At 33.9% G+C, this 27,783-nt stretch overlaps 1 protein-coding gene across 1 annotated transcript in view; it reads right to left on the bottom strand.

Annotated features, from left to right (window-relative positions):
• Nucleotides 1-22,514, bottom strand: part of GC (GC, vitamin D binding protein) — a 37,476-nt gene extending 14,962 nt beyond the window's left edge. Inside the window, exons 1-8 of the mRNA XM_025050566.1 lie at nt 22,425-22,514; nt 9,684-9,753; nt 8,976-9,108; nt 6,665-6,876; nt 5,372-5,504; nt 4,972-5,066; nt 1,590-1,719; nt 336-538 (exon numbers count right to left, since the gene is read on the bottom strand). Of these exons, the coding sequence (XP_024906334.1) occupies nt 336-538; nt 1,590-1,719; nt 4,972-5,066; nt 5,372-5,504; nt 6,665-6,876; nt 8,976-9,108; nt 9,684-9,753; nt 22,425-22,482 (1,034 nt within the window). The 5' untranslated portion in view covers nt 22,483-22,514. The remainder of the gene's footprint in view (nt 1-335; nt 539-1,589; nt 1,720-4,971; nt 5,067-5,371; nt 5,505-6,664; nt 6,877-8,975; nt 9,109-9,683; nt 9,754-22,424) is intronic.
• Between the last annotated feature and the right edge of the window lie 5,269 nt (nt 22,515-27,783).

Consider the following 27,783-nt stretch of genomic DNA (forward strand, 5'->3'; position numbering starts at 1 on the left):
ATTCTTTGATTGTATTATCCTACTGCTGTGTCTATGCATTTAAAAAAACAGTATCTAGACAAATATAGTTTCAATGCAGTCTAAATTCTGCTCTCTGATATTGATAAATGATTTTCTGACATGTTAATTTGGGCTACTCGTGAACTATTTTTATGTCATGAGTATGTATATACTATTCATCATGTATGCAACCCATGATGTATTTATCTTAATTCTTTTCTTAGTTGGAAGAAACCAGTTACAAGTTTGTTATTTCTTCCCATCTAATTTATTTGTCATTTAATGCTAGTGAATATCAATACTATCAAGAAAAAAATTAGATGAACTCTACTTACTTGTCCATGGCTCTGGTGTTTCCATTACCACACATATCTTTATTTGTGGGCATCTCGACTTCTGGCAGCTCAGGTGGTTGAGCAGCTGGCGTGAAGTATATACACATAAAAATGTCCATGGGTGTTTTTTCTTGACAGCAGTCATTAAACTTACTATTCTTTGTGGATAAGTTGTCACAAATTTTTATTGTGTGTTCAGGCAGCTACAAAAGTAATTGTGGTTTTGTGCACTTAGTTTCCTGGTAGGTCCAATTAAAAATAAGGAAGGTTTACACAAGCTTATTGGCCTCAGCATGATGTATATAAAAGTCAGTGTGAATGCTCTTAGGGAGTAAATTGGTAGAATATTTTTGTAGGGCAATTTGTCACTATACTAAAAGCCTTAGAATGTACAATTCGACTTCTAAGAATTTATCCTCAGAAAATAATTATGGTGAAGAGAAGATTTAGCTACAAGGCTATTAAGGGCAGCATTGTTTAAAATATAAAAACTGAAACAACCTAGACCCAGTGATAGAGGACTGGTTAAATAAAATATAGTATATTAGTTAGACAGCTGTAGTACATGCAATAGATACATAGTGGTAGAATCCCATTAGCCATTATAAGTCAGGTTATAGAAAAACACCTATTAACAGACATATTCTTAATGGAAAAAGACCAAGACAACATATTTATTCCTAAAGAGGTCCACAGACTTGGAGAATGAACTTTGTCTAAGGTAACTGTTCAAATTTGTATTACTTGTAAGATTATATAAACAAAAAATAATGGAAAAATCAAGACGAAGATCAAACTATAACAGATACAATAAAAACATTAGTAGCTCCTAATACCATAATGGTTGCAATGTGGTCTCACAGACCTTTACTAGGTGATGATGAAAATTATCTATATCTGTACTAATACTATTGAGCATTTGAAATGTGGCTAGTGTGACTTAAATTTTAAGTTTAATTATAATTAAGTAAACATGTACAGCTAGTGGATACTGTATTGGGCTCTACAGGTTGACTAAGTTCTTGGGAATCAGATAATGTTTTCTTTGTGTGTGGACTTTGCCACTTACTAGTTGTGTGACTTCAAATTATTGAACCTTGCTAATCTGTTTCCTCGTCTGCAAAATGGAGTTAACAAGATATTTTTTTCCTCAGCTACATGTGAAGATCACTGAGATGATGCATGTAAAAAGCAGCTTAGAAGAATGCCTGCTACTTAGTAAATGGCACATGATGATGGTGATGATTCTCTTACCTCTTTGGCCATGCAATCCTCAGAGGTAGACTCACAGCACTTAGAGAGAATTGTGGTAACATCTTCAGCTAGTGGCAAAACATCCTCCAGATCAGCAGTAGGTACTTTTTGTGCTAATTTTATGAGATGGCTAAACAGTTAAAAAAGAATTTGTTAGCTTACCAGATTCTCAGTCTTCTTGGTTTCATTATGAATACAGTCTGGAGGAATGATACCATAGTTTCAATTCTTTGTTCCCAACAGCTACATGGAGCACATCTGCTATGTGATGGATCCTATGTGCTGAAGCTGCTACGCAAAATTCAATCATCCCCAATGAATCTTTTCAGATTTTCAGTACTCATATGCAGCTTCTCTTCTGGCCAGATCTACATAATTGAAGATTGACTTTAAAACGTTAGATCTTAAAAAGGCAATAAAGAAAGCACTAATGTCTTTCTAGTCATAAGGCCAATGTTGTGTTTTTGGGCCCCCCTCATAGTCATCTTAAATGTTTTTATAAATTCACTAAGAAACTATAGTGCAGATAAAAGAAGTAATAAAGATCTATAGCCCTAAACCGCAGTTAATAGATGTTGATGTTTTGGTGTGAAACCCGTAGTATTTTAAAATGTTTACAATGTGTTAAATATTTTATAAGGATTATGCTCTGATATACTATTGACATGTTTACCTATTAACATATCAGGAATATGTTCTATATCATTAAATATTTATTTTGGTAAAAATCATGTAACATTAAAGTTACCATCTAAACTATTTTTAAGTGTACAGTTCAGTAATGTTAAGTAAATTCAAATTGTTGTAACAGATCTCTAGAATTTTTTCGTCTTGAAAAATTGAAACCCTATACCCAATAAACACTGATCCTCCCACCTTGGCAACTACATTTTTACTTTGTTTCTACAATTTTGACTACTTTAGATATTCCATATGGCTGGAATTATGTAGTATGTGTCCTTTTGTGACTGCTTATTTTGTTTTGCATAATGTCCTCCAGGTTTATCCATATTGTAATATGTGACAGGATTTTCTTCAAGGCTGCATAATATTCCTTTGTATGTATATACATTTTCTTTATCCATTCATCTATAAATGGACATTTGGATTGCTTTCACCTCTTGGCTGTTGTGAATAATGCTGCAATGAACATGGGTGTGCAAATATATCTGATATCTTACTTTGAATTCCTAGGAATATATATGCAGAAATGAGATTGTGAGATCCTATGGTAATTTTACTAATTTTTTGAGGAGGCTTTGTATTTTTCATAATGTCTGTACCATCCTGCATTTCTACCAACAGTGCACAAGGATTTCAGTTTCTCCACATTATCACTAACACTGTTTTCTGTTCTTTTGGTAGTGGCCATCCTAATGAGTGTGAACTGGCATTGTGGTTTTGTATTTCTCTTGTATTTGTATTTCATTGTATTTCTGATTGATGATGTTGAGCATCATTTCATATGTTTTTTAGCCATTTATCTTCTTTGGAGAATTCTGTTCAGTTTTTATAAATTGGGTTACTTGGGTTTTTTGTTGAGTCGAAGTTCTTTATATATTCTGAACATTAAACTCTTATTAAATATATAATTTGCAAATATTTTCTCCCATAGGTTGCCTTTTACTCTATCGATTATTTCCTTTAAGTTTAATATAGTCTCATCTATTTTTGCTTTCATTGCCTATGCTTTGTTAATTCCGAGAAATCATTGCCAAATCCAATGTCCTGAAGCTTTACCCCTATGTTTTCTTGAAGTTTTATAGTTTTAGGTCTTATGTTTAGGTCTTTAATTCATTTGCATAATATAAGTTCATTTTAATAGTGTAGGTAAAGATTCAACTTCATTCTTTTGTAACTGGATATCAATTTTCCCAGCACCATTTGTTGAAGAGACTGCCCTTTTTCCATTGTGTAGTCTCATCACCCTAGTCAAAAAGGGTTTTTTTCTGAGCTCTCTATTCTGTTTCATTGGTCTGTATATTATTTTATGCCAGTACCACGGCAACTTAATTATTGTTGCTTTGTAGTATGTTTTGAAATCAGAGAATGAGGTCTCTAACTTTGTTCTTTTTCAGGATCATTTTAGGTATATGAATTTAAGATGCTTTTTCTTTATATTTCTGAAAAAAAAAATGCCATTGAGTTATTCATAGGAATTGCAATGAATCTGTAGATTGCTTTGGATGGTACAGACATTTTAACAATACTAATTTTTCCAATCCGTGAGCATGGGATGTCTTATTTATTTTGTATCTTTAATTTCGTTGTTAATGTTTTGTAGTTTTTGTTATATATTTCTTTACAATATAATAAACTGTATGGTGTTCTCATATAAATATATCATAATTGATTTAAGTATGCTTTCTAGAGACATTTAGTAAGTCTCTAATTTTTTCATATTGAAAAAAGGAACAGCAATATTTGTAGCTAAGTCTTTGTTCATACTCAATGCTATTTTCTTGGGGTAATTCCTAGAGGCTAATGGACGTATAAATTAATGATTAATATGTAAATATATCCATGGTTTTATATTATAAACTTCTATGCGCTTCCTGCCAACTGCACCATCTTAATGCAAAAGGAAAACTAAAATGAAGGTTTAGAGAAAATGCCATTTAGTGTTACAACTACTCAAATGGAAGATTATTTTTAAAGGCCTAATGAGAGTAGTTTTTATTCCCATTAGGGAAGCTTAGAATCTGGTGCCAACATGAAATAAATTCTTTATTTCCATTAAAGGAAAAGTTTGTGGATTGGAGTAGAAGGAATTAAAGAGACTGTAAATACTGAAAAAATAAAGCTGACAAATCCTAGATGTCTGAGGAGATATGAGAGAAGTATAAACATAGATGCTGTCAAAATTAAAATATGGAGTTAATAGTAACCATACAAAAATCAACACAAAGGTTACAAAGAAAGTAGCTAAGTAATTAGTATAAATTCATAAAGCTTAAATAAATATTATATAGCACATAGCTTCATATAATAAGAATCCAGGAATTCTCATTCCAAGAAGAAAATGGGCAAAGCAAATAACAGGTGATGAACAAAAAAGAATTTATTACTTTCGTATTTGTAATATATGCTAATATAAATTTTGAAGAAATTATTCCTAATGGTCTATCAGTTTTCTGTGTGAGTACATGGAATAGGTTGATTAAAAGCAAGTCTCATGTTTTACTACACAGCTTTGTTCCTTATTGTTCATATTCTGTGTAGAGAAAAGAACTAGACCATATTTTTGAGAATTATTAGAACATGAGACTTGAGACTATAGTCTATATCTTCTATTACAAACATTTTCTTAGATAATCCTAATATTATGAATAGATAGTGCAGAATCAAAGAGCTAAACATACTAATGGTGCTTAATCTTTACCTGAGCCTTGATTTCTCCTTTCTATAAGCAGCATATTGTGAACAGATTCGATTTGACATAATGGTGAGAAGTGATAAATGTTTGATCTGGAGTCTCTAGAAAATAAGTTAGAGAATCTCATTAGATGGTTAAGATCCATCGAAAACAAAGTGTAGGAATGGCAAAAAGAGACCAAATATCATGACTTTTTTTGATACTACAAAACTGAATTCTGACCAAAGAAATGTATTGCTATTTCTTTCTTAGAGGTGGTGGTTTGTTTGTTTTCCCAATTTACAAAATGCAAAAGAAGCATGTTAGAAACTTATTGATTCCAGAATCTGAACTTCTACAATTAAAAAAAAAAAAAGGAATAACATTAATAAAAGGGAGAAAGAGCTATGTAATAAATGACACCTACCTCTTTCAAAAAGCATACAGTCGGGCTTGATGAGGTACAGCAGGACCCTACCATAGAAAGATAACTCTTGGTGTAACCGACTAAAAGTGGCAGAGGAGCTTGGCCATAATTAATGGAATAGTCATACATAAATCTGGGGGGGAAAATAGCATCGGTCAAAATGTTTGTAGGAAACAAAATCCACTTTTTCATAAGTATGTTGATAGGGAAAAGATGCATGTTAAGTTAGTTTATAGTTTTAATATCTAAAAATCACTAAGTATTTACAGAAAGAGTCATAATACCAGTCACCTTTAATCATTTTCATTAAACAAAAATAGATTATTTCCTAAATTCTCATGCAGGCTGCTTGAGAAGAAGCATTATTTGTCCCTTTATTAACTTAGTGTCTCAGGTGCATGGCCCACAGTAGCTGCTTATTAATACTGATTAAACTAATTAAAATGAATGTAATTAATGGGTTTACCTTTCATTATTTATCTTTACTGTTTCAGATAATTGTTATGTGTAGGTTTGCTCATTTATTGAAATCTTTTTAATTTTTAGGAGCATAAGCCCCTATGGGCCTAAAAGAGACTCTGAAATCTAGGGCAAAATTCTCTCTGAAAACTTAAAGGGATGGGCAAGTCAATCGATTATTGTAAAATTGTGACCTAATTTCAGCCAGTTTAAATAACATTGCTTTTGATTTTTTGTATATATATTTTCAATTATTATTGATTTCTCTCACTTTTTTTTTTTTCATTTTTGATGAGCTAAGGCTAACATAAAGAATCAATGTATAATCTGGCATCTTATTAATGTTAAACAACAAGAAGGTCAAAGTAATTTGTTCACTTATATAATACATGTGTCATATCACAACTGTTTCTGGGGATGTATTTTTGGAGTAAAGAAAAACATGTTTTACTGACAATTAAGTATTAAAAATGTGCACAGCAATAAAATTCTATCAGATAGATTTTGCAAAAACCTCTAGCTTAAGAGGAGTCACACTACTGCTGTCAAATATTTGAAAATATGTCATGAGGTCAGGTGATCCAAGTGGTTCTGCTTCAGAGAACAGGATAAGTTGAGTGGGAGTTTGGAAAAGTTGATTTCATCTCTGTCTGAAAAAGGCATTTATAATAATCACCACTGAAAGATGGACTGCCTTGGGTGAAAGTCAAGTCCTTGTTACTAGAAGCTGTCCAAGTGGCTGTAGAAGAGGAATTTGTATAAAATAGGGGTTAGATTAGATACATTTCTGAGATTTTATGCCCTCATGTTCTACTTCTGATGAAAACAGCTTACTGGTTAGCAAATCCCTTGGGATCTTTCCTGAAAGCCTCACAGATTTCATCATTAGTTGGCTCTACGTAGGTAGGAAATTCTTGTGGCCGGTGCTTCAGGGAAGCCATACAGAGTTTCCTTTCGAGGCCCTCTTGGGTACAGCACTCAGCGGTTCCTGGGTGGACTGGGAATGGAGCATCACTTTCACAGGACTTAGCAGACAGTGCTGAGGTCTAGAATGAGAGAAGAATAAAAACAAGCAAACTCATATGTTTCCAGGCTTGCAGTTCTCCATTTAGTGTAACGTCTTTAGCCTTAAGTTTTAAAATTCTCATTAGTATCAAACTATTCATCCCAAAGGCTTCATGAGATGATTTGTCAACATGGTAAGTTGCATAATCGTAGTTATAGGCACATACAAGATCTTATTTATGTTAATGACTTTCTTCAGAGGATAACAAAAATAGAACCTTCATTAGTAAGTGAACTATGTTTAATTGCAGCCATTAAAAGCTTTATCCTATAGCCCAGTGTTTCTCCATGGGGATATTAATGTCTCTGAGGATAAGGGAGGTCATTTCGAAAAGCTCTGATATGATCTTCTACCTGCTTTTTTGCTGCAAATGCCCAATGAGAATGAGGACCTCCCTCTGCCCTTCTCCCCTCCCTTTATTACATGATCAGACTCTTAATTCTTGACTGCTTCAGTCTTTTACATTGATTTGCATTCTCCTACCCAATTGTTCTTGAGCCTGATTTTGCATCAGAATCTCTCATAGCATGTATAAAAATAGAAATGCTTAGGCTGCACAATACAGAAATTCTGATTCAATAGGTCAAAGATGAAGCATGACGATTTGTTTTTCCCCAAACTCCAAATTCTAATATGTAGCATGAGTTGAAAACCACTAGTAGAACTTAATCTACTGCCTCAATACTTATACACGTGGACAAACTAAGTCCATAATAAGTGTACAACCAACACAATTGTCACAACAAAAGGTTCTCTTTGGAAAGAATTTGAAATAAAAATATAGACTAGAAATAGTCATCATGGAAAAATAGTTTTACATGGGAAAAAATACTTTGACATCTTTACACTTATTTTACATGTTATCTAACATGTAACGAAAAACTTCTAAAAATCTTCCTATCAATGAAGAAAAGCAACATGATAAATTAAGTTTGTAAACCAAAGAATAACATCTTGTCTCCCACATTTACCCTTGTCAGACTCTCAGGAATCTTAGAACTCTATATCTCTTTTTAGTGAATCTCCTTTTCCTTTCCATTTCTTTCTCTGATAATTTTCTTGTTTCTCCTGTTTTATTCCTTCCTTTCAAATAAAGATGTTTAAAAAGTGTCGACACATGATAAAAAAACTGCTTTGAACTAGCAGGAAGAGGAGGAAGGTGATGTGCAAAAAATGTGTGTCAACTCTGTTCTTTTGTAATCTGTTATTACAGTCCTACACTTATCTCTAATCAATGGATGGGTTTGCAAATATATAAAATAAAAATATGTTCTGTTATTTTTATCATGGTTGGTAGTTTAATGTTTGTTTATTTTAAGAAAGTCAGGTATGAAATGGCAGTTTTATCAACTTGGATGATGGGAGAATATGATTATAAAATTGTTAGAAAGTAGATGAGAATCAGATAAAGCAATTAATGAGTGAGAGTAATCATTGCCTAGAATATATTCTAGTCAGATCTTCAGAGCATTCTTTCTGCAGGCTAATTGCTGCAGGCTCCAACAGGAAATACTTGTCTGTAGAGGTCTCTGTCAAGATGCATTTAAAAGTCATTTGCATCAGGCCTGATGACTACATTAGTAAATGGCTAGAAACACCTGTCATTTTACTTTCTTCAGCTACATTTAAGTCTGTATTTTGAACCCTGTCATTGCAGCATTTTAATTTCTGCATACTTCAGGGGTGAAAACATAGAACCTAGTAGTGTGTATATGTACGGAAACTTTTGAACCCCAAATTAGTTTGAGGCCAACATTAAATTGTTCTGCGGCAGTCAGTAACAGGCTTGGCATGATAAAGGTATGGGAAGACTTTTAAGATACATGGAATACATTAGAATTATTTTAAGAGGTTTATGAGTCAGTATATGTCCCAGTTTTCTCATTTGAACCAGTAGGACTAATGGGCAAAATTAATTGTGCTAGAAAACATCTGGGCTCTAGGAATAATAAGGCTCATATTTCCTCCAAAATTAGACTAGGTTGAGTTGCTGTCTAGGATTTCCCCAAAAGATGGCATGAAGGCCTATCTGGGCTTCCTTCTGTGGACCACTAAACAGGCCAGGCCACATAAACCTACCCTGTTGTCATAGCAGTCAGGGTCAGCCTCTTCAGCACAGCAGGCTTCCGTCAAGGAGACAACTTCCTTCACAAGATGACTGACCTGCTCAAATGTGCCACTCGGAAATTTTCTGCTGTATAGGACCATGGATCTGCGGAGAAATATAAAGTCAATATGTTAATTAGAATTAACGTGTTTACGTGTTCACGTTAAAATATAAAATCTGTTCAGTTTTTTAAAGGAATATTTCACTCATTTTCTTGACTAATGAAAAGAATATGAAATTGCCTTTTAAAATCAGTTTTTGTCATAGGTAAATTTACCTTGTGAAGTAGAAATTAGACTTGAGGCTGATTTGATGGAACTCTCGTGTTTTTCCCTCTCTTGAGCCTCCCCAAATGAATCTGTTCTATACCTTGTTTCCTTGCCAGTCTTAGCACATACTACTTACATTTTAATTTTCCTTTGAAAACTACACTTACTTATTCTCTTTTAACTCATTATTAAATACACTGATGGATTCTTAGAGCATAGTAACAACAGTTCAACTGGAATCTTTGGATGTCCTCCATTTGCCTGACATCTTGGCCCACGTTGACCCTGGGCTCTGTCCTCTTAATCTTAGCAGAGATCAGTTCAGGCCTTAATGCTGAATTGAATTTACCTCAAATGCAGTTTCATTCAAGGTCAGGTAACCAAGAGAGTGAGTAAATACCTCATACTTACAAAGATGTGAAGTCATCTTTTCCCAGATTGGAGAGTTCCTTGCAGACTTTATCCTTCTCATAATCTCGGCCTAGGAACCAAAAATGGAAATTTTGTATCTATTCCCTTTTAATAAATATTACATTAACTGCACATTTAAAGGAGTGCTTCATACAACCTATATATAGTGAAATGGGCATTTTCTCACTGTTTATATGCAATTTCATTTTTTGATGACTTTATAGCTGTTTTGTCAAAATGAATCAGAATTTTAATGTAAACTGTAGATTGTAATGGATAGCAGAAAAAAGTGAACTAATAAAGTAGATAAGTCAAATGGTATATACCAACTAGTGAATCAGAACCTATTGAGATGACAATTATTCTTAGATCCTATCTTTATAATAATGCTAAAGTAGGACATTTTATTCCTCCTTTCTTTATATCAGTTTTACCCAAGGTCTTGAAAGAAACAAGAACAAAAAATAAATGGAGAGTATGTCTAATTCCAAAGTGAAGAGCTAGCCCCACTAATGTAGGACCTTAAAGGAGGTGTGTGAGAGTGTTGCCACCTTTACGCCATTACCCACCCCCACACTCTGTAAGGGAAAGCTAGGAATTCAGCTGAGGAAAAATATGAAAATTAGGAAAAATATTTTTTGGAGAAAGTTGGCATTGTGGTGGGTTTGGAGGAATGGTGGGGAATGCTTAGTTTCACTTAACGCGTGCTGACAGGGCTTCACAAAAGACATTCAGACCTCAATAGGTGACGCATGGAGTGTAGGGTACAAGGACAGATGTCTGATTCAAACTAGAGAAATCTAAAGAGTGAGAGGGCTTATTCAGTGGCCTGGGGCAACAAAAGAGAGGGCTGTGAGTGGGAAATTGTGCTGTGGCTTTTGGACCGGATGTAGAAAAAGCAGGAGAGCAAGCCGACCTGACGATGTCTTAACCATTCCCCCTCCATTTTCCCTCCCCCTAAAAAAAGAGAGATGTCTAGAGGGCTGTGGGCTGCCAACAGTGGGACACCTCTGTACAAAGGCAGACAGTTTGAAAATCAGAGGGCTAAAGGAAAGTTTTAAGGTGCTAGCTGGATGTGAAAGATCCCCAGGCATAATGGAAAAGAGATCTCCGAAGAAGCCACGAAGAGAAAATGTCAACATGGAACATCTCCCATAGCCAGAGGAAACTGCATAGCTCACAAACTGCCCCCTGAACAAGTTTTTTCACCTCTCCTTCCCTGTGTTTGATGAGGCAAAAGCAGCCTAGCAAGTGGGAGGAAGGAGAGGCAAGCAGGTAGAGAAAGAGAGGAAAGTATACATGTCTTCCTTTCCTGGCACAGGCAATGGCCTGAAACCAGTAGCTTCAACTTCAAGCAAATTTACAAAGTTTTGACTATTAAACACAAGCTGTTAGTCCCATGACTATTATGAAGTAGTTATTTCAACATTTACAAGACCAAAGGACCTTTTATTTGAGAGTGAACAGAAAAATCATAGGAAAAATCATAGAACCTATTCAGAGCTAGTTTGTATAGAAGATAAATTTTCTATTGGTGAAATCCACTTGTTCAACACACCTATTGCAGATATAATGGGGGTGGGCACGTGGAAGGTAGTTAATGTTTTTTTCCTCCGATACGTCATTTATGCAAATAAGTCTAAGAAATTTTCTAATCTTTTATGATGCTATAGCTTTTTTAAAAAATGTAAGAAGTATATTATTGGTTCAGTTTCTTTTCTAAAAGTGGTTTTAACCTTTAGTAACTTCCTAGCTTCAAATATTAGAAAATCCATCTCGGGTAATGGTAGTTGCTATTATTCCTTTTTATCCCCAAAATATTTTCATCTCCTTCATAGTTACAATTCTGTGGAAGAATGACTATACATAAGCCAGGGTAGAATTTTTTGTTTTATGGGTTGGAGTGAAGCGTGGGGGTGATCGGATACAGGCTAGGGAAGAATTTCTTTTTAGAAAGATTCTCTTTAGGATTTATTAGATTTAATGGTGAAATGCCTAATACTGGTATAAACTGCCCATAGAGAAAGCTGTGGCACTCTGTGTCTTTCAGGTGGACAACTCAAAGTATATTACTGAGGTGAGAAGGGTTGGAATTGAGGGACAAAGTCATTTTTTAAGCAACATTTTGTAATAAGGGACCTACTCAAACGCTATCAAAATCACATAGAAGAAGCCACATGTTCAAATCTCACATTATCTTGGAAACAAGGACAAACACAGCAGGATTGATAAAGCTAATAGTCGATGGAGTACAAAAAGCTGTTATATCTGAGAACTTTCACGTCTAGAACACTTTCTGGAATTTATTGACTCGTTTACAAAGCTGTATATTGTCACAGTTTCAAAAGGTCAAAATGGGGCCGAAAATTTCTATTAATCATTAATGGTATTCTGTAGGACTGGCGATTAGAACATAAAGGGGAAGAATTTAAGGTAGATCTGTCCTCTTGTAATAAAAAGCTGTAGAATTAAGGTGTCAATAGAATTGCCTTATGTTGCTCCTAAAATAGAGCTAGGAAAAATAGCTGGCAGTGGATTTTGGTTCAATATGAGAACTTTACTATAACTGTGTCTAATAACTGAAATGATGAACAACTTCTTGAAGAAGTGAGTTTGTTTCATCACTGGAAATATTCAAATGGAGTGTAATCATATATATTTAAGATTCCCAATTTTAGTACAAGATTATATCCTTTTAATTTTTAGGATAACTTTCAGAGGATTGTAAAATAATTCCTTTCAAGAGTAGTTAAACTATATGGAATCTTTTTCCCCCTAAGCTTACTGTGTTTATTAAAAAAAAAAAAAAAAGTAGCTTTAATGAGAATGTCTTTCTCTTTTTAATGCATAGGAGCTAACTTTAATAAAATCTCTCTGTGAAACTGCAGAGATTATTTTTGTAAATACTTTTTACATTGACCACTCAATAATATTCAAAGAAAAGGGCTGTATTTAAATGGAGCACCTCTGGTAAATATTTTTTGAAATATTTTGTTTCTAGCCTTCCAGGTTTAGATTTTTCACTTCACCAAAAATGTAATTTTCATTCAATGTGTTACAAGAATGTGTGAGTACATGTGAATGTTGTGTAAATGGCCACTACAGATTATCTCTTGTTAAATAGCTTTAAGTAAATCAACTACTTGTGTTTGCACAGAAGTACATTAGAATCCACAGGTGTTATACACTGCTTTAGTTATAAGGCAAAATTATTAGAGAAAAGTGGAAAACTAGATTGATTACACAAGACAAAATGGTTATGGAACCATTTTTGCTGGAACATTCAGCCTTGGGAATGGCAGAAGCAAGGAGGACGCCCCAAGGGAAGGCATTGAGAAAATTCAGAGCACACAATAGAATATACAGATGTCAAAATATAATGTATACCTGAAAATTCTGTAATTATATTAACCAATGTTATCCCAATAAACTTAATTTTTAAAAAGTTTATATATATATATATGTATATATATATATAAGGGTAAAACTGCTCTTAGAAAACTGACCTGTAGAGGAAGCTGTTGTATCATGTATCCTTTAGTAGACTACTCAAAATATGTTTCAGATTAAAAAATTCACTTATTTATCCACAGAGAGGATATACATCTTATAAGCCTAGGCAAATATGTTAGTCATTTTCTCATCTTTTAAAAAACAACAAATACTGAAGATAATTTGCAGTATGGTTGTTACAAATTGCATTCTCATTCCATGGAGTACTGCTTAATAAATGTTTTTTTCCATACTAGCTGAGCCACTTTGATTTATATAATTAAATTCTATCTTGAATGAATTGCAAATGACATACTCCATTCTTTAATGTGCCATGTGGTTATAAAGAAGGCAATCTGGACTTCGACATGGCCCCAGTAAATATTACATAATCTAAGTGACACTGGTGAAATCTGCTTCACACAGTGACCTCTCAGCACTAAATGTTTACACATTTCATTAGCAGAACTCTGGCTTTTTTTAATAGCATGTCTCATTTCTATCTGTATTGTGAAACATTCTGGGAAGTCACGTCTCATTCTGGACTTTTGTTTTGAAAACAAATTTAATTTACTTTGGGGAAATCTTTAGTGTTCTCTCAACACAGCTGAGAATATTCATTCATACATGCAACATAGATGTTTTGAAGACTTGCTTTGTGCTGAGCACTGGATTCAGTATTAAATATACAATGGAGAGCAAAATAGAAACATCCCTACCCTCATGGAATTTTCAATCTGGTGGGAATAGACAATAAGATACTCACTGTCTTGGTACAGACTTTACTAAAAAAGTATTTTAAATGCTTTAACTATTGTTATAATCTTTCTCTAAAACCAATTTGGTCACCTAGAGAAGCTGTTTGTATACCAGGAGCAACTGATGGACCCTAAATAATACTGAATTGCATACATGCTTATACAGAATGCTAAGAACTGTCTTAAATTGCTATTTTCCTCTTGTGTTCTGAAGAATCATGGAGGTTCAGAGCTCTGTTGGGCATTTTATATTTTTGCAATTTTATTTCTTTGGCACTTTTATTTCTATTCTATGTTAATAGGTTCATCTGTGTCAGAAAGGTCAGTATGTTTGTTTTTGCTTAAAAAAAACTTTGCATTTTAAGAATATATTTTGTAGTGGTTATTCAGTCAGGCTAGATATTGGTGACTTCAAAGCAGTGGTTTTACTTGATAAATTAAACATTGCTGGGCTGGTTTAGGAAGCTGACCTGATTATTGGAGCTAAAGAAAATGATATATCACTAGAAACACTGTCAATGAAGAAATGTCAATTGAATTAAAATTTATTTTATTTTCAGGCTTTAAAAAATTTCATTCCTATGGATATTTTTAAACCACTATATATATAAAGCATTAATCTGGTTTTTCATATTAATATTGATGTATGCAGGCAGGAGTGCAGTTTTTTGAGTTTGAATCAATGGAAAGAAATTCAATTCTTTTAATACTAAATGTAGAGCTCTACATTACATCTATAGATTAACCTAGAGGAAATTAAAGGCCCCTGTTGGGATGCTGTCAATGGAACAAGTGAAGCTTTGTTTCAAATCTTGAAAATTCAAAAACAGAAGACATAGGGTTGATGAGTCAGTTGCCCAGAAACTACAGTTGCAATAGGGGTGGACTGATAGTCACTCAAACTAATGTCTGGGTTTACCACGGGTGGTAGACTATATAGATGCTACATTCACCAAGTTCCCAAAGGAGGACCTTTGCATTCTTTCTTCATGCATCTCATTCCACTTCCCCTTTTCTTCATAGATTGGCTACCTTGTCATCTGCAAATGTTTTCGCAGGGGTGAAAATAGGAACAAGTTTCCCTCTCCTGCCTTTGAATGGATGAGGGTGATGTCCCCTACATCCTTACTTGGAAACTTAGGATGCCTTGCAGGACTTAGTTTTTAAAGCAATATAAGAATAATATTATGATAATGCTTCACATTGAGTGCCAGCAATTTGGCAGATAGTGTTCCAAGTATTTTACATATTATCTCATATAATCATAAAAATCTTATGAGATTTGTAGTTGTCACATTTTACCTCCAATCTTACATATTTTTGTGAGTCACTTTAAGAACCTCATTTCTGTATAAATTGTTTCTATGGAAAAATGTTAACATTCAAATAATCAAATAACATTAATTTTTTGAGCATATTTTATCTGCAAGTTTGAGAATTATTCTTAAAATTTAGTAATAGTCTGTTTATTGTACTGAAAGATTTGTATTATTTCTGCCCTTGTGAAGTCTTAATTTATAACTACCAGTACTGGAAAAGTTCATTCTTCCTCTCCATATTCTGCCCCCAGTCCCTTTTTTAAAAAATAAGCTTGCAAGTTTTGTTAAACCTTGCAAATAGAAAGGTGAACAGATTGGCTGAAAGTCTCAGTCCAGTGCTTTGGTCTTTGTATAGACGATGATATAGTATTACTCTCTAGGCATTTGCTAATCTTAGAAAGGACAATACTAATCATGTTCTGTTTAAGCAAAATTGTATTATTTTCTATGAAAGTTCTTTCAATACAAAGATCATATTTTTAGGTCTTGAGTACCTGGCACAATTCTGAATAGACACAAGTGTTCAAAAAGCCAATTCACTAAGCATTTATTATGAAATCTCAGAAAGTATCTAATAATGGCAAAGCCATATTGTCATATTACATTCCTTTGAGCTGATACAGAAGTGGTGATGATTCTGCTTCATTAGCTAGCAATGCACTCTATCTCTTGATTAAAATAATTCAGAAAATATTGGACACAGATGATTTTCTTTCATTGTTTCCTATCCACACATCTTAATGGCTATTAAAATGATGCATAATTTCTATTTATACAGTTAATCCAATGACAAGGCTATATTAAACATTTATCACTATCTGTCTCCATCAACATACAGGGTTTTTGTCAAACAGAACTTTTGAGCCATTTAAATACATTTTTAAGTCCAACAGATGCCCATACATGGCATTATTTTATATGTGGAAAATTCCTTTTCGAAGGTTGGTGATCACTCTTTTTTATTATAAAAACTATTTGTATAAACTTCTTACAAGGCCACAACAATTCTATAACGCATAATTGTTATGCTAAAGTGCTAACAACTTTTTTTCCCCTTAATGGAATATAAATTTCTAATTATCAAATTTCTATGAGAAACTGAAGACTCATTGTTGGAGACCATCCAAGACACTGAGGATAGCAAATTCAAATACCCTTAGGATCTAGGAACTGTGTAACTTAACACTTGATCCAGGTGACGAAAGGAAAATTCCGTGTTGGTTCCATGGTTCTAGTCAAAAGGAGGCAGCTGTAATTTAGCTCCAAGTCGTTGCTGCCATGTGAAAATTTGACCCTTTTGCCACGTCTTCTCATGCTTCTAGAAAAGCTGAAAACCTGGAATTTTATGTGAAGTCTTCAGATTTTAAAATGTTGACAATGTCAAGTTAAACCGTAAAGACACTTTGCTGGCCCAAACCATAAAACCCAAAGAAAACACACATGGGAGGCCACATTTTGTCATGATTTAGGGAAGAGATTCTGGATCCAGACCACACGGATTTGAATTCCTGCTAATAAACCAAGGGCAAATTCCTTATCCTCTCTGTTCCTCCTTGGTCTTCTCATTTGTAAAATGGAGACAGTTGTATCTCATAGGATTGTCATAGTGGTTATATTAGTTAATATATATAAAATACTCAGAACTGGCCTGACCCCTCCACATAAACAGTGTGTACTTGTCAATTATTAGTTAAATCAAGTTGCTTTGTGATCATTATACATATGCGTGAGACAAATTTCTGTTGACCATATACCAAGAGCAAGGTACCATGCCAAAGAAAACTTTAAAGCCATCAATACTTAAAGGAATTCTGAGAGTAGAGATAAGTATACAACATAATAGTGATCATCACCATAGGAGAGATTGAAATAAAGCTTTATGAAATTTTAGAATGGAAGAAGGCTTTGAGAGAACTTCATGAAAGGAACAATTACTTGAAGTGGACCATGAATGACAGGTAGAATTTCAACAGGACTAAATGAGTTAAAGGAATTTTAAGTGGAGAGGACAACATGAAAATATATCTGAATTTGGAAAATCACAATTCATATCTGGAGAATAATGAGTAGTCCAATAAGGCATCTGGAGTATGGGGACTTAAACACAGAAAGACTTGATAGTCAAAGTGTTACTTAATTTTTTAAGGTAATGGGTTATCTATTGACATATGTTCCTGTAGGGGAATGACCAATTCAGCTGCATTCAAAGAATAGTAATCTTAAATTTAAGATAAATAGTACCTTCTTCATAAGGCTGTTCTATGAAACATGTTAATCTATATAAAAATGCTTAGCACATCTCCTGCCTAACATGTATAAACACTTAATGAATATTAGCATTTCTTACAGTAAAGTCCAGTGATAATATATAGTATCAGATTTTACATAACTTTGATATGGATATGTGATTCTCCCTTGTCCTTCTCTTAGGGGATGGCTAAATTATTTCTGGTCAGAGGAATGTGGACTAGAAGGTAAAAAATGAAAAAAATCCCAGGAAGCAGGGAAGTTAATTAACATGTACCCTGTTCATCTCCTGGCCAACTATCTTGGAGCTGGCCAATAAAATGGTAGTCTGTCAACAGTGAGAGGCCTTGGCTCAGTGCTCCTTTCCTTCAGGAAGACCCAGCTGTATTACATTTCTATTGCTGTTGTAAGAAACTACCACAATTTTAGTGGCTTAAGCAACACAAATTTTAGTACCTTAAAGTTCAGTTGGGTAGTCTGACACAGGTCTCAGTGGGCTAAAGTAAGTGTGTCAGCAGAGCTGTGTTCCTCCTGAGGGCTCTGGGGGAGAATGCATTTCTTTGCCTTTTCTAGCTTTTAGAGGTGGCCTACATTTCTTGGCTCTAGGCCTCCTTCCTCCATCTTCTAAACCAGCAATTTTGAATCTTTCTGTGTCCCCATCTCTTTTTAAATAACCTCTTCCTCTTTTGCTTCTCTCTACCTTAAAGACCCTTGTGATTACATTGACTTATCCAGATAATTCTGATTATTTTTTCACTTTAAGGTTAGCTGATTAGCAAACTTTCTTCCACCTGCAACCTTAATTCTTCTTTGCGATATAACTTAACCTAGTCATTTATGGGCATTAGGATGTGAATATTTTTGGAGGGCCCTTGTTCTACCAACCATACTCTCATTAATATTTAAGCCTGATACCACATCCATCATCAGGTGACTCTGAACACAGACTAGAATTGGAGTGGGTTTGTATCAGACGGCCTGATCCCTGGAATTCTACCAGCTAGCTACACATGCTCAATCCCATCATTTCATTAACCTCACAGTAGTAATCCTGATTTTTTAATGTAATCAATTCATTTTGGATTCCATTCATCATATCATGACAAGTTTTATATTGCATTTTAATAATATGAATTGATTAGGCAAGGAAAGGGAGGTAGAGATTTGGTCAGGAAGGCATTACAGTAGCCAAGTAAAAGAGAACACAGGCTTGGACAAAGACAGTGTTTAGAAATTAAGTGGAACAGTAGGTTTGAGAGGTGGTGTTCACAGATCTGGAGAACCAGGCCTATGCAAGAGATAAAGAGGAGACAAAAGGAATACTGAGGAGGTTTTTACAGTAGAATGCTTCATATAAGGCTGATCTATTTCAAGGCTGAAATTTATAAAATGTAGAAATGATTGGATATAGATAATAAAAGTAAGGAAAGCCAAGAAAGCTCTACAGGATTAAAGATAAATGATCCAGATATGATGGTGCCAGGAAAATAGGGAAGTTAGAAGACAGAACTAATTTCATGGGATAGGACTAAACTGGCATTTGGACTAGTTATGGATGATTCATAGTAGGCAGCATGAGCTTGATTTAGTTCCCTCTACAATGGTGTTAGTGCCTAGTTATTTCTATTTTCTACTTGGTCTTAGATTACTAAAAGATTTTATTTGTGGTATCTCAAAGGCAATAATGAAGTGATAGCTTTGTCTTTGTAAACCCAATTAATTGGCATGAAATTCTGATTCTGCCAGAATTCTACATTTTACTTTCTACATTTTAATTCATTACAATAAATGAACAGCTGGTGAGAAGGTAGTGATAGGTGCTTAAAAAAAAATAAAGCATGGTTAAGGAATAGAGGAAAATGGAATGGTAGGTGCTATTTGAGATAGATTAGTCAATGAAGGCTTCTCTATACATGAACCTGGAGCAAACATCAGAAGGAGATCAGGAAGGGAGCTATGTGGCTATTAGGGATCAGTGTTCTAAGAGGACGGAAGAGCTAGCAGAAAGCCCCAAGGTGCAGAGTACATAGAGTATGGGACAGTGTGGAGGTCCGCGGTGGATGCAGCAGAGTGAATGGGGGCGTGGGCAGGGATAGGAGAAAGAAGGGTCACAGTGGTAGAATAAAGAAGTTAGGTGACCATAGATACTGGAGAACAGGATTATCATTTCCTTTTTAGGATTTTTTTCATCTCCTTCCTATATAGATTAATCTTGTGGTCTTTGAAAAAATGTACACCCTGATCTCTATACCACACATGTGATGGTGAGTATGTAGCAGGCATTGTACCTCACAATAATGAAGTGTGATATTGCTCCTGTTGTCCAGGAAGGTTAATATTGCTTTCGATGATGTAGTTAGCTTCAGCTCACTTTCCTTTCTCCTCTTGGCTAATCCTCTTTTATACTTTTACTCTGGCTTCTTTGTGAACTTGGATCAGACCATGCTTATTCCTAGCTCAGGAGTTTTGCACCTGTCTTCCTTCTGCTTGAAATTAACTTCTAGATCTTTACATGGATGTCTTTTCATCATGTAGTTTTCACATTCTATGTCACCTTCTCAATAACCATTATGTAGGTTTTGTGGAAAGTTTATAAAGTTATTTGGGAAAATAGAATATCTCTTATCCTAAGTTACTTCTCTTTGGAATTCTGTATAGCTATGTTCCTGAATCAAACTTACGACCACTTTGTTTTTCAAGTGTTTGCTGACGAAGGGACAGGCAACTTGTAGAAAAGAGAAACAGTGATTCAGTGGTGGTTTGGAAAATTAGAATAACCCACATTGTCTAAGGCTATTTTGACAGGCAAGTGGAAGAAAGAAAAAATTAGTTCATCTATCAACCCAAAGGGGACTTTCTTGCTGTTGGATATTTAGAAAAATATGTATTCTGAGAATGAAGTGCTTAAAGCAAAAATGAGAATATTCATAGTAAATATCCTGTTCTTGCCAACAGCTTTTAACAACTACAACAGGTTTATTTCCTGTTAGCATTATTTCTTTGGTAATTATATAGCTGTATCAGCAACCTTTGCATTCATTGTTTTTGGGAGGGAAGGGAGATGGGGGAAGATACCTTGTAGATTAGTGCTACATCCATTTCAGTCCTGGGGAAAGAAGCCAAGTGTAGTCAACTGGCAAACACTGCCTTTTTGCCTTTCAAGGGGTAGCTAAAGTAAGTGTTTTCTTATGACACCATCTAGATTTGGCATAGTTGGTAAGCCTTTCTTTCCCCAGATGCACTGAAGGCCCTGTGAACTGGATCCTCAAGGCCATTTGATGGAAGAGGACTGGCCTAACTGAAGATGATGGTCATGTTGAGTGATAGCAGTATCCATTTTAGAACTGAAGTTTTCCAAGGAATACTTCCATGGGGTATAGGCATTTTAGGGAAAAGCCAATATGTTTGGAAATACTTAAAAATGTATTGTATGTCTCAGGAATATCATCAGATCTAGGGCACCTGGGTAATTTAAAGTTCACTGTGAAGTTTAGACCTTCAAGAGAGCTGACCTGAGGTTTTTAGCATTCATTCGATCAAAGCCAGAGAATGCTGAAGGATGTTGAAATAGAGGTTGCAGAATTCTCTGTTCTTCAAAAGATACTGTAACTCTTGTAGGTGAAGACAATGTACACTTACGGAGTTAGCAGTCCAAAATCGTGACTCATGTCCCACGTTATGATGTCCACATATGATTCCAGAACCTAGCCTTTACTAGATCTTGTGTGTTTTGAACATCCTGAACTAAATCTGCTTTAGTGGGATTTTTTCAGGTGCATATCTGCTCCAGGAAAACCTTGGACAAAGGAGTAAGCTTTTAGAGTTTCTTGGGTCTTGGCCTATTCAGAGGTCTTAAAAGGGATGCAACTTATTTGTTTATACCCCAATATATCTCATACTTTGTAGTCTTACATGAAGACTTATAGCTTACTTAAGAATCTGTGGGTGAACAATATAAAATTTTAAATAATTTGAATGACAAAAGTAAGATCAAGGGAAAGCGAATGTAAAAAGAATATGTTAGGAGTAAGATTATTCATGTCATAGTTAATACCAATAATTCCAGGGATATACACATTTTCTTCTACTGGTGAAATATATTATTAATATGAATACTAATGTATGACTTGAGTGAGACCATTTACTGACAACACTAAGTGAAAATTAAATTTTCAGAGCAGATGAATGCAGATTCCCTTAGAAGTATTAAAGAATCAGCCAGAAAAGTAAATTGAAACTGATTACAAATTTTGCAGCTTGGGAACTTTCCATAAAGTTATATACTTCACATAATTTCAGCTCATACCATTTTGAAAAGTTTTTAAACATTGCTAAAAGAATGATGAAGACATCATTTGAAGAAGAATAATCGTAATAAAAAATATAGCTGAGTTATCTTTGAATAGTCATGTTTTACAGCTATTGAATTATTTCACATGGGCTATTTTACAAACTATAATGCATTTTCAAATATAACACATACAGAATTCCTTGAAGAGGATCTAAGGAATCTCAACCTCATACCTCATCGATATGGTACATTGTGCTCTCAATGGCAGTAAACATTTGAAGTCTGATAAAAAAGCTCGGTGATGTTTCACAGCCTCCATATGCATTATCTTTTAACAACTAAAATATTTCTAATTTCAGAACCATTCTCTCCAGGTCTTGGTTATCAAAAAAGCAAGAAAGGATAATTGACAAATTATATAATTTTTTATTTCATGAGATTATCTTGATTTCTTGGCTGTCTCAATTGAAAGCTATATACCACATTTGAGCTCAGATGTAATTCTCTTTGATCTTCTCTCTCTCCCCTACATATTCACCAAGTTTTCTGTTTTTAACCTTTTGTATAATTTTTAAAAATAATAAAATTAGACTAGTAAGAGTTCTCATAAATGGTCACACCACTGGAAGTTTACCTCTCTCTAGAGTATGCACAAACGCTGCAGCAAGCAGGAGAACCAGGATCCTCTTCATTTTCTTGTCAGCAGGTCCTGCACTCCTGTTTCCTGCAGGTTACCCAGTAAAAAATGACAGCCCAAAGCAACCAATTCCCTTTTACTAAGTTTCCCAACTGTGAACTAATCAATTATTAATCTCTACGTAGAAGCAAGGGTAGTCATCCTTGGCCCACAGAGATAAAATAATATCAATCAAGGCAAATAAACACCCTGGGGAAAATGTGACAAATCTAGGAGATTTTAATCATTAACTTTGTCAAACATCAAAAGAATCAGGGTATACATAGATTATTTTTCATTGCTACCATTTACTAAAATTTAATGTATTAGTAGGTACATTTCTCATCTCCCCTTTTTATAGGGTTGTATGTCTTTTTTGGCATTCTCTATTTTTATGTATAAATGGAAACTTAAAGATTTTTCTCTTTCTATCTCCCTCTATTCCTCCCTTCCTTTATGTTTAAACCTACTATAAATAATGATTATTTTAAAGTATTGCTGACTAGGTGTTTTAATTAGGGGAAAAACAAGAGTGAGAAGCCAATTTATCACAATTGCTCAAATCCATAATTTTAATGCTATATAATTTATTGATGGGGTAGTACTTCATATTTATGTGCTATATTATACTTTTGAAGCTACAGACATATATATTAAAAATAACTTTTGAAGCGAGGCAAATAATAACCGGAGTTATTGACTTGACCCAAATCACAAAAGTTAGTGGTGAATCTTGGACTTCCTACACCTAATTTAAAGTTCTTTCTACTAATATTTTACAACTAGTGTATTTTAGGATACTGTAACTTGAGAGCTCACAGTGGCCTTGTGGACCATGGAATCCAACATCTTTATTTTATAGAAGAAGAAACAAAGTCCTAGATAGATTATGGGACATGCCTAGAGAGGCACAGGTAGTTATCATCTGTCGGAATCAGGGCAGTTCCTAGTTCTTACATTAGTCCTCTTTTCAGAAAACAGGGTTAGGTAGGGGTTGGGTATAAAGGCTCTAGAATCAAATCTCTTCTCAGCTTTTATTGGCTATGTAACCTTGGGAAATTATTTTGTCTAAATCTCATTTTTTTCATGCAAAATGGTAATAATTCTTAGTACCTTTGTCACAAGATTGTTATGAGTTTAATTAAGATAATCCCTGTGCAGGGTTCACCATAATATCAAACAAATAGTAGCATGCATTAATGTTATCCATTAGTCTTATTCTAGTTATTACTACTTTCTCCACTGGCTTTCCAAATTTGTATCTGAGAAGATCATTGGAAATAATGAGGCCCGGAACTCAGTGGAAAAAATTAAAGCCAGTTCTAGGTTTAGAATCATCACATTTAAGTGATATAGAATTCCATTATCAATTTAGTAGCTAAGGATTAACTGCATGGGCAAATTCCATCAAAATCTCAGACTGCACTAAGCAGTTACATTTTTAGTCAAATCCTCCATCTATATTGAAAATAACTTGGGTGTTAGGTTCAGAAAGTAGAGTCCAATTAGTTGGAAAAAGATCACTAAACAAGATCAAAGCAGACTAATGGAAACCCATATAGTAAAAGAGATTAGCAGATACTGTAAACATTGCTGGAGGAAATATGAGAAGATAGTCTGGCTGTTCAAAGATCAGCTTCCTATTGCAAACCTAAACTTTTCCTTTGGCTAGATTCCTAGTTTACTTTGCAAGTTAATTAAAAAATGCTTTATTCTTACTGTAAATTATTTGGAAACAAACTCTAGAAGAGTGCCAAATGTTTAAAAATATTTGAGAAACAAGAACTCAGAGAACTGTTAGCACATTGTAGTTAAAAAAAACTACAAAAGTGTATATGATATATTTTCTTAGATAAAAATGAAAACTATGAAGTATCTCAATCATCTGATGATGATTAATTCATTCGAGACACAGCTAATTGTTTCCTATGATTTTGCTACAGTTTGAGACTCCACTGGCTTTCCAAATTTATAGCTCATTCTTTCACTTTTTAAAAAAAATTATAACTTTATCTCTGCTTTTGCAATAACATCTACCACTTTTGTTTAATGATAAACTACGTGTAACAAGAATTGCAACATCTCATTTAGGTGTTCTCTTGAGAAATCTCTGCACCAGCTGCCAACTGCATTCTCTTGACTGAGTTTACCTTTTCTTAACTGAAAACTGCCACTCTCATGCTAGTCGCTAAATACATGAACCTTTTCTCAGCCTTGTTTATGTAACTTTCCTTAATCTTTCAAATGTTGATTGCTTACATTGATTCTAAAACGGGAAAGAAATAATCATAATTGGCCTAAATGAGAAGCCTCATGTTGCAAGGACTACTCTGAGTAAGTCAGGTGTGGGGGAAGAAGGGTGAGAAAGATTGTGCCAAATTTTCTGACACTCTGTTACAGCAGTAGTTACAGCAACTCATATTCATTACGGAAATAGATTTTTTAAAAATAATTATTCATTAAATATTTAAGCAATGGAATTTTACAGGAGTTGTTTTGTCCTTAGTGAACTGATTAGAAGTAGTCTCTCTCATCTTTTTCTATCTTGCCATTGGCTTCAGATGAAATTTAGGTTTCTCTCTAAACAAAGTTGTGAGACAAAGCCCATCTTTAGTTCTTTCCATTATCACATTTTTCTCTTTCTAGCAAGACTCCTTGGAAACTCTTACATTATGGTGTTGTTATCCTGTATGCAGTGTGTCTTTTTCTCTGATTGCATCCAAGATAATCGTTTTACCTTTGGTTTTCAGTAATAATCCTCTGTACATAGTGATGTTCTTTTTCATATCTGTCTCTATAAGGGTTCATTGAACTTCTTGTATCTTTAAGTCAATGTTTTTATTAAATTTATTGGGGTGACGTTGCTTAATAAAATTATATAGGTTTCAAGTGTACAATTCAGTAATACATCATTCGTATATTGCATTGGGTATTCATCGCCCAAAGTTAAATTCCTTCTTTCACCATATATTTCATCCCCTTTACCCTCATCCACCTCCCCGCTTTCCCTCTGGTAACTACTAAACTGGTTTTTGTTTGAGTTTTTGTTTGTCTTCTTTGTTTGTTGCTTTCAGTTTTATATTTCACATATAAGTGAAATCATATTTATCAACTTTTTCTGTCTGGGTTAGTTCACTTAACATGATTATCTCGAGGTCTATCCATGTTGTTGCAAATGGCATTATTTCATCTTATGGCTGAGTAATATTCCATTGTATGTATGTACCACATCTTTATTCAATCATCTATTGAAGAACACTTTGATCGTTTCCATGTTTTGTCCACTGTTAATACTGTAATTAATATTGGGGTTCACATATCCTTATGGATAAATATTTTCAATTTTGGGGGGTAGATACCCAGAAGAGAAATTGCTGGGTCACATGGTAATTCTACTTTTGATTTTTTGAGCAACCTCCATACTGTTTTTTTATAGTGACCAGCTATTATTTTTGAAGGATTTTTCTGCCCCATTCTCACTTTCTTCTCTTTGGGACTTCAATAATACACGCTCCCAATGGCGTATTTGACTATTTGATATCCTATACTTTTCTGAGTTTCTATTCACTTTCTTTAACTTTTGTTCTCTCAGTTCTTCAGTTTTGATCATTCCTATTCATTAGTCTCAAGTTCATTATTCTTCTATCTCTAAACACATTCAATAAATTCAGCATTTTTCAGTTTGAAAATTTATTTTCTTTTAACAGATTCTATTTTTGCTGCTGATATTCTGTTTACTCATTAAGACCATGTTTACATTCAGTTTTTCAAAATATTACCCTTTAAATCTTTTTCCATATTAATAAGAGCTTCTTTGTAGTCTTTGTCTTCTCCGTACTATGTTTGGGCCCTCTCAAAGTTGGTTTCTATTGACTTATTTTTATCTGGATTATGGGTAACATTTTTCTGTTCCTTTGCATATGTAGTAATTTTTTCCACTATAAACTGGACAAGCAATGTGAAAACAACTCGATATTTTATACGGTTTAATTTTTTAAAATTTCATATAACATAAGTTATTTTTACATTATTTTTCTCATTCTTGATATTCCAGAGTTTAGTGCTATTCAGACATCCTTTTGATTGAATTAATTGAATAGCAGTCGAATTGCTATCCAGTTCAGTCAGACTACCATCTGGAATAATCAAATGTGTGAGAAAGATATAAAGGGAACTGAGTAACTCAGTTTTATGTCACACCTAAACTTTTATTTGGTCGTGCTTTAAAAAAAAATTATCTTCATTCCATTTCTAATCTAATTTCTTAAGAAAAAAAGAATCTCTGCTTATCTACTAGAAAGTTCACTTCTAATTTTTACTTCAAATGTGGAGATTTCACACAGAAGGTTAATGCATGATCAAGATGATAGATAATTTCACATACTTCTCCCTTTTTTGTTTTATTCAATTTACTGCCATGTGAATTCCGTATGAGGATGCACTCTGAAAAAGGAGTCCAGTTAAACATAAAAGAAGAGAGTGCAATGCAAACAGTGGCTATTTCTGTTATTCTAGTTATTTTTTTTGGTCATCATTCTTCAGATATCTAGGACTCTTGCATTCTCACAAAGGTTTGTATCATAGTTCTTTAAAAAATGTCTTTTGACAATATGAATGGATAGAGATGAGTATTAAAACCACCTACAATATCATATTTTAATATTGCTTCATAGTTTATATTTACTTTCCTATACTTATTTATTTGCTCTGGACAGCAATTTATGCATTGATAGGCAGAACATTATAAATTTTACAAATAAGGAAGCTGAGGCTCAGAGTATCAATGCTACTTGAAATTCTTTGAGGTTAGAATACAGAATCTGACTTTAAGACCAGAAATATTTCTAATTAATTGTATCTGTCCATATTATCACCATTGGTAGCTAAGGTAGATGACTTTCTCCTGGTGGAACAGCAATCTCTTAGAGCAGTAAAAAGAGCCTGAACTTTGGTTATAAATATTTTTACACAGGCTTTACTAATTAACCTTGATTAATTCAATAATACAATGAGTTTAATAATATCAGTTTAAATAGAAAATTTTACTTAAAGCATCTAGCCAAACACAAGCATTTAATTCAAATACATACACATAATATAACTTCTGTTTTTTGAAAATAAATTGTTTTTTATAACTATAGCTAATTCATGAGTAGTATGTTAAATTTTTTGATTCTATAAATGACCGATAAGTCAGAGGAAGAAATAAAATAAAAACATAACTCTAATCTATAGTCTTGTGACATAAGTATAGTAACACATTGTTCATGACATATTTTTTATTATATTATTTATTATATTTGTTATATTTTCTTAT

The sequence above is a fragment of the Pteropus alecto genome, unplaced genomic scaffold (genome assembly GCF_000325575.1).
Source record: "Pteropus alecto unplaced genomic scaffold, ASM32557v1 scaffold237, whole genome shotgun sequence".
NCBI lineage: Eukaryota > Metazoa > Chordata > Mammalia > Chiroptera > Pteropodidae > Pteropus > Pteropus alecto.